Genomic DNA, 12,631 nt, shown 5'->3' with positions numbered 1-12,631 from the left:
TCCTACCCCGTCCAGCCCGGTTCTCCGTCTCTCCACCCGGAACCTGGATCCCTCCTTCCCAGTCGCCGCCGGTCCTGTCCTGCTCCACCTGGCCCGGTAGCCTCGGCGGCTCGGACCCCTCCGTTCACCTCCACTCCTCTGTCTACGGCCTCTGTGTCCTGCGTTGGGGTCCCTTCTTGCCGAGATCCTGGCAAATCGTCCGTTTCGAAATCCTCCTGGCAGTCGTCTTCGTTTGAATTGCACAAAGTATGGCTTTCGTTCCTCTGTCGCCAAATGTGTTTTTTTTTTTAAGGTTTGTTGCGCTGCTTTATTCTTAGAACTTTAATGTGGAACTTCATAAATTAAAGTGTGATTGCGCAGGCACTCTTAGAAATGGTGCAATTAACGCGAGCAAAAACCAAATTAACAGAAAAAGGCCTTTTACATTCCAAATGAAAAGAATCACCGAATATATTACTCCATGCCCTTTCTGATAGTGGCAGTTTGCAGTTAAAGTATGATTTTGGCAGTAATACAAATCAAGATACTGATCATTTAAAACAAAATGATACAATTTTACACTATTTTTGGCATCGAACATTTTCAAACCCTGACGGGAAAACCTAGGTTTGCTTTTATTTAATGAAGCGCCACTTTATAAGTGAACGCCAAATACAAAAAGTTGCCATCTATAAATTGCGGGTAACTTAAAGACATGTTTATAATGGGTGATTATAATCATCACCCTTGGAGAAAACCCATGTACTGTTCAATACGATTAAAAAAATGAATAAGTAATTTCAGCATATGTAGAACCTGAGAGTTGCTAATATGTGATTTCAGAATTAAACAGTAAAACAAGTGGCACAGCCAAGTGGAGTAGCTACTTAAAGAACTATTATACATCTGATATTCAGGTATCTCATGTCTTATTATTTCTTTACTTTTGAATGGCACAATTAAAGATGTCAATTGTAAAATTTACAGTAAAGCCTTTCAACCAACATTACTGTTAAGTTGGACTGTACAATTATAGTGCTATACTGCTATTTTTAAGATGAATTGGGCTTTAGTACATTACGTAGGTGACTTTGGTGTTTTTTATGCAATTAAATGTTGAACTTATATGGGTTTCATTAATTCGATGGAAATTGACATACGGGTGTTAAATCATTAATGGACATATACTATTTCAGACATATGCCCAGGACTTTTCTGAGATATTAAATAGTATAGTAATAATCCAATCAACCGTTGCAGGTTCATGACGACATGAGTTTACAGAATCTTTGGGATAAAAAGGTATTTTCAATGGCCAGGATGGTTGTACATGGTAACAAGTCGTCAAGCCTCCTTGCATCATACAGCACTGACCTTTATAAGGCCAGATTTGATTTGTATTATTTACATTTGTATAATAGTTTGACGACCACCTACTAAAGATAAATGAGCTACTGTAAACAGCACAAGGGCAGGTGTGATCTTTCATCCTGTCTTTCAATATTTCTTGAACACAAACTTTGAGATAAAAAACATTTTTACCACTCTAAAAGATTAGTGTGAATATTTTTGTGAAGTGCTTACAAAAAATGCATCTAGCTCATGTTTTATCAGTAACACTGCCAACAATGTTGGTCAGATTTTCTTCCCTGCTGCATCATTGTTCACCAGACAAACCTGGCTATGGTGTCATGTAGTGTCACAGTGAATCCTTAAGATTCACACATTCTGTAGTTTAGGTAGCTACTGTGTTCAGTCTAGAACATATTGTGCCTAATGGCCGGGTGCGTTGCATTGACATTTCACTGCATTTATGTATGGAAGTATGTCTATGTATGTGAATGAATAAACCTCTTGAATCTTGAATCTCTCTGGGAAATCAAAATAAGATAAATTGTCTTTCGCCAATTCTCCTTATCACCACTAGGTAGCAGTAATGCCCACAATAACTCCCATCGACAAAGCTTTTGCAAATGCGCCTTTATCTTTTTGTCATTTAGATTTCAGTGGGATGGGACGTAGATTTGTTTTATTTTGTGATCCAAATGCCAAAATCAGCGGCATTGCCAGTGGTATTCAAGTCTTCTGAATTATTAAATAAGCTCCCATCTGTACAACATGTAGAGCTGTGTCTCGCTCCGCAAGGTCTGAAGTAGAAATATGGCAGATATAACTTTGTACTTTTTTGACGTTTATTGACATTCTGTTTACAGTTTAATTTTAAGTATATTTTTCTATATTTATTTTAGGCTTATGTCAATTTTTTGGGGGGCATTAGGTTATTACCATTTTCCCCCTCATCTTAGCTTCGGCTTCCTGGTTCACTGCTTTCTTTATTTAATTGCATAATCTCAATATATTTATAAATTGTCATATGTTTTGTTGTTAATCATTATGTTGAGTGTGTATTGTCATATTATTGTGCTCAAGGAACTACACTGTGCCAGACCCGCCCGGTCTGTTTGACGGTCACGTCTGGCCCATGTACGTCAAACACAAGAACATCATTCTTCTTTTGTCTCCTCTTCTATCCTGTCCCTCATAACATCCAGTGTCTTCCTCCCTCTCGGCTGGATAGTCTTGAGCTCCCAGTGATGATAAAGATAGACCATTGTTGGTGAAAGAATGGATCTAGTTCTGGCCTGTTGAATTATTTCAATTGAAATAAAATGTTATTGTAGCGCGTTGTGACTTTAGACTCGAGTGGAATGTGTTTCTTTTAAGAAGAAAAAAAACAACAGCTTTTACTTATTTAAGAAGCTGCATTGACAGCGAGGTTATGGCACAGCAGACTGTTTTCCTTGTGGTTTTAGTTTCATGTGCTTGTTTAGTCACATCTGTTTTGAAACCTAAGTAAGAAACACAAACACGTGCATTTCACCGGGTTACACTGTAGCGTTTATCCCCAGCCCCACAATCCCGCCTTGCACTTCTTTTCCGTTCAGTGGCTCCATCTGGAGAGCGCTTTACACCATATTGTAGGTCTATAGTCATTCATGTGGGCTGTTGGCGTGTCCCTTCACGTCCCATCACGAGCCCCTGTTAATCACTCCAAAAACAGCCCATCAACAGGGGTGGGCCCTGGTTAATGGCTTGAGCTCAAAAAGGTGTCTGTCTAGAACAAGGGATTTGAAGATTATCCATCATTACCCTTTGAGGTGGAGGTACTCCATATGTGAGATGGGTGATGTGTAACTGTGTCAGGCGGGCCGTGGCAGCATGCTGTAGGACGAGCTCATAAAAAGGAATGAAATAATCCAGCATAAATGACTAAAGACATGCATTCACAACCTCTTATATAAACACACACACACGTGCAAATGCCCTTTCTATTGTCTGTCTCTCACTCTCTCGCACACACACAGTGATTGAGGGTGACATTTCAGCCCTGTATTGTCTGAGTTAGCTGAACTTTTCACATGACCAAAAAAAACCAAAACAATGACATTAATTCCACACCCTCTACAGCTATTCTCCATATGAGTAAATGGACGAGTGGGACACATTTGACCTTTTGAGCTGCAGGAGCAGAGGACTGGATGATCCCTGTTAGTGGCACAGCAAGGGGCTGGTGCCTGCTGCCAGAGCATTCTGGCACTCGCTATGGGAACGTGGGCACGGGCACACAGCAGGGATGGTCAGTTTGGGTGTCTCAGTGCCGTGTGTGTGTGTGTGTGTGTGTGTGTGTCCCATTGTCCTTGAATGTAGAAGTGTCCAACTACTAACTTTCAAGTTGAAGTCATGGCCCCAATGTTGCCAATGTCAGTCCATCATTAGAGAGGTGCCTTGTGTGTGTGTGTGTGTCTTGGATCATTGTTTTGGACTCTACTGCATATCTCATTGAAAAGGACATTGACACACTCTCGTCCCACTTGCACCGCGTAAGTCAAGCCCCTCAATAGGCGACCCCCCCCCCCCCCCCCCCCCGTGGGCCCTCCCCCGAAGCAGCACCTCAATAAAAGCCATTCCCAAAAAACTCGCAGCACCCTGCGCGCACAACCCCCATTTGCATAACTTGTAGGACTTTTACGCGCGAATTTGTTTGAAACTGACATCCCAGTTAGTACCAGACACAGGAACAGAAGCTCCTCCATGTCGGTGAGTCCGCGTTGTCTCCTTATTTGACCATAGCCGCGTGTAATAGAAGATGGTGACGCGCGGGTCCGGGCTGATCGTGGGGCTCCTCGCCTGGACTTGCGGTGTGTGCGCGGCACAATTCCCCTTCTCCAACTTCTCCACGGACTTCTCCGAGGTCCACTCCGGCAGCTTCATCCAGAGGCGGCTGAGGGGCCAGGAGCGCAGGGAGGTGCAGCGGGAGATCCTCTCCGTCCTGGGGCTGCCGCACCGGCCGCGGCCACAGGTCCGCGCCGAGCGCAGCGCGGCGGCCCCGGTGTTCATGCTGGACCTGTACAACGCCATCTCCACGGACGCGGATCCGCCCGCGGATCCACCCGCGGATCCGTACGACAACCCCGTTGTCACCGCTCCAGTGATGACCCCGCAGGACAGCCGCTTCCTGGAGGACGCGGATATGGTGATGAGCTTTGGCAATCTGGGTAGGTTTGGGATTCTGTGCACAATAACTCAGAATAAGAAGTGTGGATTTCTTTCACAAAGTATATTTCTATTATATACAATGTCTTAAAAGTAATTAGTGCTTCTTGTGTGCATACTTAAGGTGTTATTGGTACTTCTTATTTACTTTATGTGCTGTGCTTTATAGTTCAACATAGTTAACATTAACCTTGGTCGTCGAAATTAACCAAAAGTACATGAAAAGTACTCACAATTTTAGGATATTATATATATATGAAATATGTCAACGTAAAAGTATCAGATCCCACACTAAGTATGACTTCTTTTCACTTTGAATGTCATAAAGTACCTACTACTTTATGACGAACATCAGGTAAAAAAGGCTTAAAATGTCTTAATTTCAGGTTCAAAAATAAGAACCCTTTAAAAGTCATTAACAGTCTTTCATTTTAATTTAGGAGATCTCAACGTTTTGTGAGATTTTATTCATTATATTATTTATGAGTCAATTTCTTGTGTTCTTAAACCGAGAGCCTTTCGCTGAACCTTGATACCAACCTTACCTTAACCCTACTCACTTTACGCCTTCTTCAAATAAGGAAAAAAAAATGTATCGACCGGTCGGAAGTTCTGTGGAAAAGGGTCAGATTTGTTCCTAATCACTTACTTTTCTACTTCCCAGCTTAAAACTTCATTGAATAGGAGAGAGATGATTTGTCCAATGTCTTTGAATTTTGTTCAAATTTGTCTTCAAAAGTTGTAGCTTTGACTGTGATACTAGAAATACAGACACCCCATATAGGAGGTTTGAAACACCCAAAACAAAACTAAAATTGATTGGTCTTCTTCTTGGCTCTCTTGGGGCAAAGCTCCAAGAGACTCGGCTTTGCACGGCTGTTGTTTCTCATGACTGAGATTGGGACGGACATTTTCCAAACCCCCGAAGACATGACCAAGACACACAAACTGCATCCAAACATTCTTCACGGAATTACTTTTTAATACCGCCTGTGCACGTGTGCTTATTTGTTTAAGGGGTGTAAATTAGGCAGTCACAGGTGGGAGTGTGTATATGTGTGTGTGTGTGTGGGGGGGGGGGGGGGGGGGGGGCAGACATTATTGCATTCATAAAAGGCAAATCCTGCTTTTGTTTCCCTTGGAGATCCTACGGCAGCTCTGATATCACTATGGTGAAACAGCAGACGGCGTGGTGCCTGTGACGGCCGGCCGGATGTGGGGTTCCATCCAAAACCAACCGCCTCCGTCTCCCAACGCCTGGGGGGGTGGTTGGGGGGGTGTGGGGGGGGGTCACAGGTTGATATGAACGCGAGGTCTTCCACCAGGAACCCGTAGCCCTCCACTGTATGTGGATTAAAACGAGCTCAAGTTCACAGAGTTCTCTAACATCTTCAGCGGCCTACGAGCTAGATGCCGTAAAGTCAGCGCCAAGATATTTTAAGTGGGAATGTGATGCATCACCTAAACACACAGTCATGACACTGCGCAGCTTTAGGTGGTTAGATAACAGCAATCAGAGCATCCATCCATCCATCCATCTATCCATCCACCCATCCATTCAGGAAATCACGGAACTCACTTAGCCAGAGATGAGAGGAGGAAGAACGGTGCAATGAATGGACATGACGTGTCCTTTAATGGTCCTGTGTGCGTGTGTGTGTGTGTGCGTGCGTGCGTGCGTGTGTCCACCCCTTGGATGAAACGACTCCAGCGGCCGCTCGCTCTGCGTTGGAGCCCGGAGTCTGGCTTGGTGGTCCCTACAGTGATCCCTCCAAGACCAAACTGGAGTAGGGTATTTCCCCTCCACAGACCACAGCTTCCAGTTTGAGGGAGAGCTGCTCTGCACGGCTGTGCGGCGCCCGCAGCTAGCCTCGTCTCCACACACTCGGCTGTACTTCTGGTCCGGAGATGGAAACTATTCTCGAAGTAATCTGCGGAGGCCTCGCAGCTAAAATCATTTGCTAATGAAAGAAGCATTTCTGCTTGTATCCCCCACCCCCCCTCTCTCACACACACACACACACGCACACACACACACACACACACACACACACACACACACACACACACACACACACACACACACACACTTCCTATAACAGTGTTGAAAGGATCACGTTGGTCGTATTCAGTCAGCGTGGTAATTCCAAAGTCCTCAGAAAAGTTGAGTTGGGAGTTTCACCTGTCACTGTGCACCACGGTGGTCCTGGGGTCCTTTGAAGTCGACGCAAAATCCAATGGGCTCGTGTATGTATGCAAACACCGTCGGTGAGATTCTTTGGTCTGACACCCAGAGTGTTACCGCAGCACCCTTCCACTCCCATCCCTCTCCCCCCTCTGTCTCCCCCCCATTTACCCTGCATTCATCTCACGGCTGCGTAACACCTGTGGACCAGCAACATCTGGCGCTTTTACCGCAATATTGATAATAAAGACACGGACCGAACGCGGGGTCCCTCCGAGCCGGAATTCCGCTCCTATCAATCAACAGGGAGTTCTCCTCCACAGCTGGCTGCTTTGTCCATCCCCGGGCGCGGGGGGTCGACCCTCCCTACATCTGGGCTGCGTGCCCCGTAGAACATGGGCGACGGGGCCTTACGCCATGGGCGCCGCCGCTTTCCGCTGGGAAAAGGAAGCTCGTGCAAACGGTTCTCTCATCACTGGCTGTGTGTGAAGCGCTCGTCGCCGTCAGCGGAATCTGTGGTTAATTGCATTGAACCGCATCGTCATTTAAAGTACGATGATGACATTTCAAATATATCATCATGGGAAATTGAAGTCCATAATCCCCTTATAAACAATGATAATGATTTAATGCCCGACCGCAGTTGCCATCTTTCCCTGGAAGGTACAACACTGGAGGCCCCCACCCCACCCCACCCCAGTATCAGCAGGCAAAAAGTCTTTTGGAGAACCAACAAGTCGAAACCTGATTGCTTGTGTCGATAAGCCGCTCCGCAGGCAGTGTAAAGGAGATCAGACAACTGGTTTCTCTCCACCCCTGCTCCTTCCAATTATTTTCCCAGCTCCATGTTCATTCATTTGGTTTGTTTTGGTTCCAATTTGAAAAATCCCATCAAAACTTGCACAGATTCTGTGCCACACGTGTAGTCGGTTGTTGTTGCTTTGATCGATTTGGACGCATATCTTTATGCATCGACTTAACGCAGCATAGCTGGAGATACATCACACATAAAGACGAATTGCCTATTATTTTAAAGGATATTAAAGCCACGGCCATCAGAGTGAGTTTAGCTTTCGAAGGCGACATGGTGCAATGTCTCTTCAGCACAATCTGTTTGGGTCAATCTGGTAATCCGCGCATAAGGAGCTTAGCTGGTAAACCGGTGTTTGTTTTCATGCTCGTAGACATTCATGAATGTGAGGCCTGTAAAAAAGCGGTAATTGCTTCAAACAGATAAAGCATTTTGTTTTGAAAATTCTTAAGATCGCTCGTGGGGACAGTAATAGAGCTAGTTAAATTTGTATGCAATTACGCTTACTCTTGAAAAACAAACACGTGTTTTGTATTTTGGCGTCCCATTTTGTTAGCATTTCATTTTTATTTGTGGTGGGGTGGGGGCGGGGCAGGGGGCGGGGCGGGGGGGTGGGTGGGTATAAAGACGGTGCCAAAAAAACCACCCACCTCAACCAAACCATTCTCATTTTTAAATTGCACCAGATTAATGGCAGCGCTGTGTTGGGATTGCTCTAAAGTGTTGAAAAGCCTCCCACAGAGAAGTTTGCATATCTGAGGTCTGATCTCTGGAGTTAATGGTCCCTAACGTAAACACACCAAGCCCTTACAAGCAATTACTGCTTTCATAAAGAACGCCCCCACCCCCCTCCCTTCCCTTCCAGAATGTAATTGCGGTCAAACAAATGACTTGCAGGGTTCAGAATCCGCCCCCATCCCCTCCATGATGCCCCACTGCCGTGTGTTTGCTGTTGGACGTGTTTCTAGAGACCTTCATGAGCCAGGCGCGGCTTTCCTTTTTTTTTTCGTGCGATCGCACTCGGGGTTCGTGTTTCTACGGCTCTCGGCTCTCGGGACAGACTTCTAGGCGTAGTGACCTCATCATCGCCGGCGCTGTCATGGCGTACGGCAGCGGGCAGGATGTGTTTCAAAGATGGCTAATTGCGGCGCCCGCTTTCCCAAGGACAAAACCGTACCGGCAAACGCTGTGAAAACACAACACGCCGCACTCCGGGGGGAAAATCTCAGGGTCTTTCCGACCACGACGCCGCCGGAACGTCTGACGGCTACGACTACGTATAGTTCTTCGGCCGGCTCAGAACCGGGTGGAAACCCTGCGCACAGCGCTTGAAAAAGACCATCGTGGCTCAAGATTGGGACGAGCGGGACTCACTCTCTCTCTCTCGGATCACTGTAATAAAGCCAAAATTGCCAAATAATATACCTTTAGATCGGGAACAGCCTGAGATTGTCACAGGATGATGCATGGGACGCACAGGGGGGGCCCGGGGGCTGGTGGTTGACGAGCCTACATCCTATGGTCGCACAAGTCGTGGATTCGTTTCTGACGAGGCCATCGCCGGCGTTTCCAATGTGTGTGTTAGCATTAGCCGCTGCGGTTTTCCAGGCGGTGCCATAACCGGCCTTTTCTTGTGGTCGACAAATGTGTGCAATTTAAACGGAGAGCGTACTCAGCCCGGATGTGGCTCTGCCCTCCGCGTTGGCACATACGGGAGACTTGACTTGTGATGTTTAGATCAATCACTTCTCCCGTAGAAGCCGGAGTTCGGCTATTTTGGACCCCGTGCTTCCGAGATGTGGGCAGAGCGATGTGAGGCAGAGCGCCGTTTGATTCAGTGACAGTTTGGAGAACCGCTAACCGCACATCTGAATGTACTCAGAAGCAGTTTGGCTTTGGGTGCACTTGCACAGACTGTACATTCAAAGAGGCATTCATGGTGTATTTATATACACGCACCACGAACGTGGGAATGAATTGTTTCAATGAAATATATCAGAGCCCCAGTTTAACGTCTGTGAACTGCTCGTCACCCTAGTCTTGACTCTCAATGCTCGCAAATCTATTTCTACTGTCTCCTTCTCTACTCAAAGTGGAGCGGGACCGTGATCCGATGTATCGCCGCCACCAAAGGGAATTCCGCTTCGACCTGTCGCGTATCCCGGAGGGAGGGGCCATAACGGCGGCGGAGTTCCGGATCTACAAGGACTACATCCAGGAGCGCAGTGAGAACGAGACCTTTCAAGTCAGCGTCTATCAGGTCCTGACGGAGCCCTTCGACAGGTACGGCCCGAACCGTTGATTTACTGAGCGCCGGCGGAGACGCAGGGTCTACCTCGTGAGGACTTGTGAATCCCGGGGTTTTAATCAAGGTGGGCGGGAAGACACTGAAGAACAAAGAAGCTGAGGGAAGTATCTGATGCAAGGCGTCTCTAATGGATAAGAACAGCTTCCCCGACAGCTTCTACGCCTGCTGATGTTAGTGGCAGCACCGGAGCTATTTACATAGACATTAGTGCCAATTACAGAAACCGAGTGGTTCCCTCTCTGGGGCGACGTCTGAGCTCATACAGTCCATTAGAACCGAACAGAGAACAGTCCCCCGGAGGTCTGCGTTTATCATATGGAACCCGAGCCACAAATAACACCCTGGTTGCCCATGAAATCATTTCACTTGCGCTCTTTTCCATAGGTCTGTCTGTCTGTCTGTCTGTCTGTCTGTCTGTCTGTCTGTCTGTCTGTCTGTCTCTCTGTCTCTCTCTCTCTCTGTCTCTCTGCACGCCTGTCTGTGTTTTATTTCACACTACTTTTTTTGCGTTCAAAAAACCACATCTGAGATTATGTATAAAAATGCCAGATGTTCTGATAATTTGACCATAACCCCTTCCTTCCTCCCGACTGCAGTCACAACTTCGCTCGCACCTTCCAACCCCCACCCACCCAACACCCACCACCCACCCACCCAACGCCTAAAGTTGCCTGATCACCAGGAAGATTTTAGAGACATTGGGGTGGTGTGGGGTTAGGGCAACACCATTGTCATTCACAGACACACTCTGCAGACACGAGAGGAGACGGCGAGATAGAGCCTCCCCCGATCTGCCCCGGGGGTCCGAAGCCTCATCTGTAAACACGTCGGCTGTGAAAACTGCCCTCAAGCAAAGCATACCTCAGTCTGGGAATTTGATAGGTTCAGTCATATTTCACTTTGATGTAAAAAATAAAAATAAAAAAAATGCACGGTTACTAATGTCTACTCATGTCAACTGAAAGATATTTGGTGGGTTTACGCCGTCGGGCTTAGTTTTTGCTCCTAATTGCCGTGTGGTTAGATCACTGATATTTTGACTTGGGCTGCAAAAAGTGCAACTTGAAAAAATTAAAGGCCTAAAAACCGAAAAAAACACAGTAAACTTCTAGCATAATGCAACATCTGATTTGCTTCAGTTTTGTATTGCTCCAGTGTATTGTTTTTAGTGCAAGCTGGTTTGCGTATTAACAGACCACCTCAGCGCCAGAGCTGTGACCCCATGTGGAGCTGCGTTGCATAATTACCTCCTCCGTAACCATGTGGTTCTCTCCTTCAGCGACAGGGCCTTGTTCCTGCTGGACCACCGAGAGGTGTGGGCTGCTGAGGAGGGATGGCTGGTCTTTGACCTGACGGTGACCAGCAACCACTGGCTCATCAACCCCCACCAGAACCTTGGGCTGCACCTAGTGGTGCAGGACAGCCAGGGTAAGGCTGGGCTCTCATTGGGGGCTATAGCAGCAGATAAATGACTTTGAGATAAATACATTTTTTAGGTTAATTTCATATTTGTGTATTGTCAAAATGTTTTTGTTAATAGTTTATTTAAGGATTTTTTTATTGTAATTGTTTAGGCTTATTTTTATTGTTGTACAGTATATTGCCATTTTTTTTCCATGTTTTTTTTATTGCATTATCTCTCTACAATATTTTACGTAGTTCGATTATTCTAAGAGACTCCTGCATACTGCACAATTAAAATATGTATTAGTGAACCAACCCATGCTCCAGTCCTGCAATACCTTCATTCGGAAAATATGCAAGAGAATCTTTGCACAGTTTGTGTGTTTCATGTGACATAGGAGTGCAAAGAATCTAGTTTTATTTGAATAATAGTTACATTAGAATAAACATACTTATGGTCTGTGACATACATTTCAAAGTGGTGATGGTGGAGCTCAACTCTTGACTGGTTGTTGCCCTTCTCCCCCTGCAGGCCACAGGGTGAACCCCGGACTGGTGGGGCTGGTGGGTGGCGGCGTGCCCCAGGACAGGCTGCCCTTCATGGTGGCCTTTTTCAAAGCCACCGAGGTGCGCTTCCGCAGCGTCCGCTCCACCCACGGCCATAAGGGACGCCACTCCGGCCGCTCCAAAGCCCAGAAGACGCCTCAGGACGCGATGAAGGCGGCCGAGAGCGCTGCAGGTCGACCGATCTCTGAAAATCTGCTCATCTAGTACACTACTCAAATGTTTAATTTGGTTTTTATTTATACCAGTGTTAAAACGAAAAACGTATTTTTATTTGCAGGTAACCTCAGTAACTCTAAACAGGGCTGTAAAAAGCATGAGCTGTACGTCAGTTTCAGAGATTTAGGATGGCAGGTATGGCACTATCTTCAATCTACCATTATATCATTTCCGTTAAGCATCATTTAATCTCAGCACTTGATGGATGACAGTTACAGTTAACTCAGCTCGTCTCTCGCTCCCCCCAGGACTGGATCATCGCCCCAGAGGGCTATGGGGCATATTACTGCGAGGGGGAGTGCGCCTTCCCTCTCAACTCCTACATGAACGCCACCAACCACGCCATCGTGCAAACTCTGGTGAGTGTTGGAACAGTTTAGCACGCCTTAACTGCCATTTGAGCTGCCGTTTATTTACCCTCCTGAATCATGCCGGTGGCTCCGTCTTCAAACTCCAGGTGCACTTCATCAACCCGGACACGGTGCCCAAGCCCTGCTGTGCCCCCACCCAGCTGCACGGCATCTCGGTGCTGTATTTCGACGACAGCTCCAACGTTATCTTGAAGAAGTACCGCAATATGGTGGTGAGAGCCTGCGGCTGCCACTGA

At 46.5% G+C, this 12,631-nt stretch overlaps 1 protein-coding gene across 1 annotated transcript; it reads left to right on the top strand.

Annotated features, from left to right (window-relative positions):
- Positions 1-4,126: 4,126 nt before the first annotated feature.
- Positions 4,127-12,631, top strand: LOC307230213 (bone morphogenetic protein 7-like; the record flags this gene model as incomplete). Its single annotated transcript, XM_080000447.1, has 7 exons — positions 4,127-4,535; positions 9,623-9,812; positions 11,117-11,265; positions 11,774-11,980; positions 12,086-12,159; positions 12,273-12,383; positions 12,482-12,631. 7 exons carry the CDS (start codon positions 4,127-4,129, stop codon positions 12,629-12,631), a joined length of 1,290 nt encoding a protein of 429 aa, XP_079856573.1.

The sequence above is a fragment of the Zeus faber genome (genome assembly GCF_960531495.2).
Source record: "Zeus faber genome assembly, chromosome: 5".
NCBI classification, from domain to species: domain Eukaryota; kingdom Metazoa; phylum Chordata; class Actinopteri; order Zeiformes; family Zeidae; genus Zeus; species Zeus faber.
The sequence above is the reverse complement of the archived record's forward strand: the minus strand, read 5'-3'. Positions and strand labels throughout refer to the sequence as shown.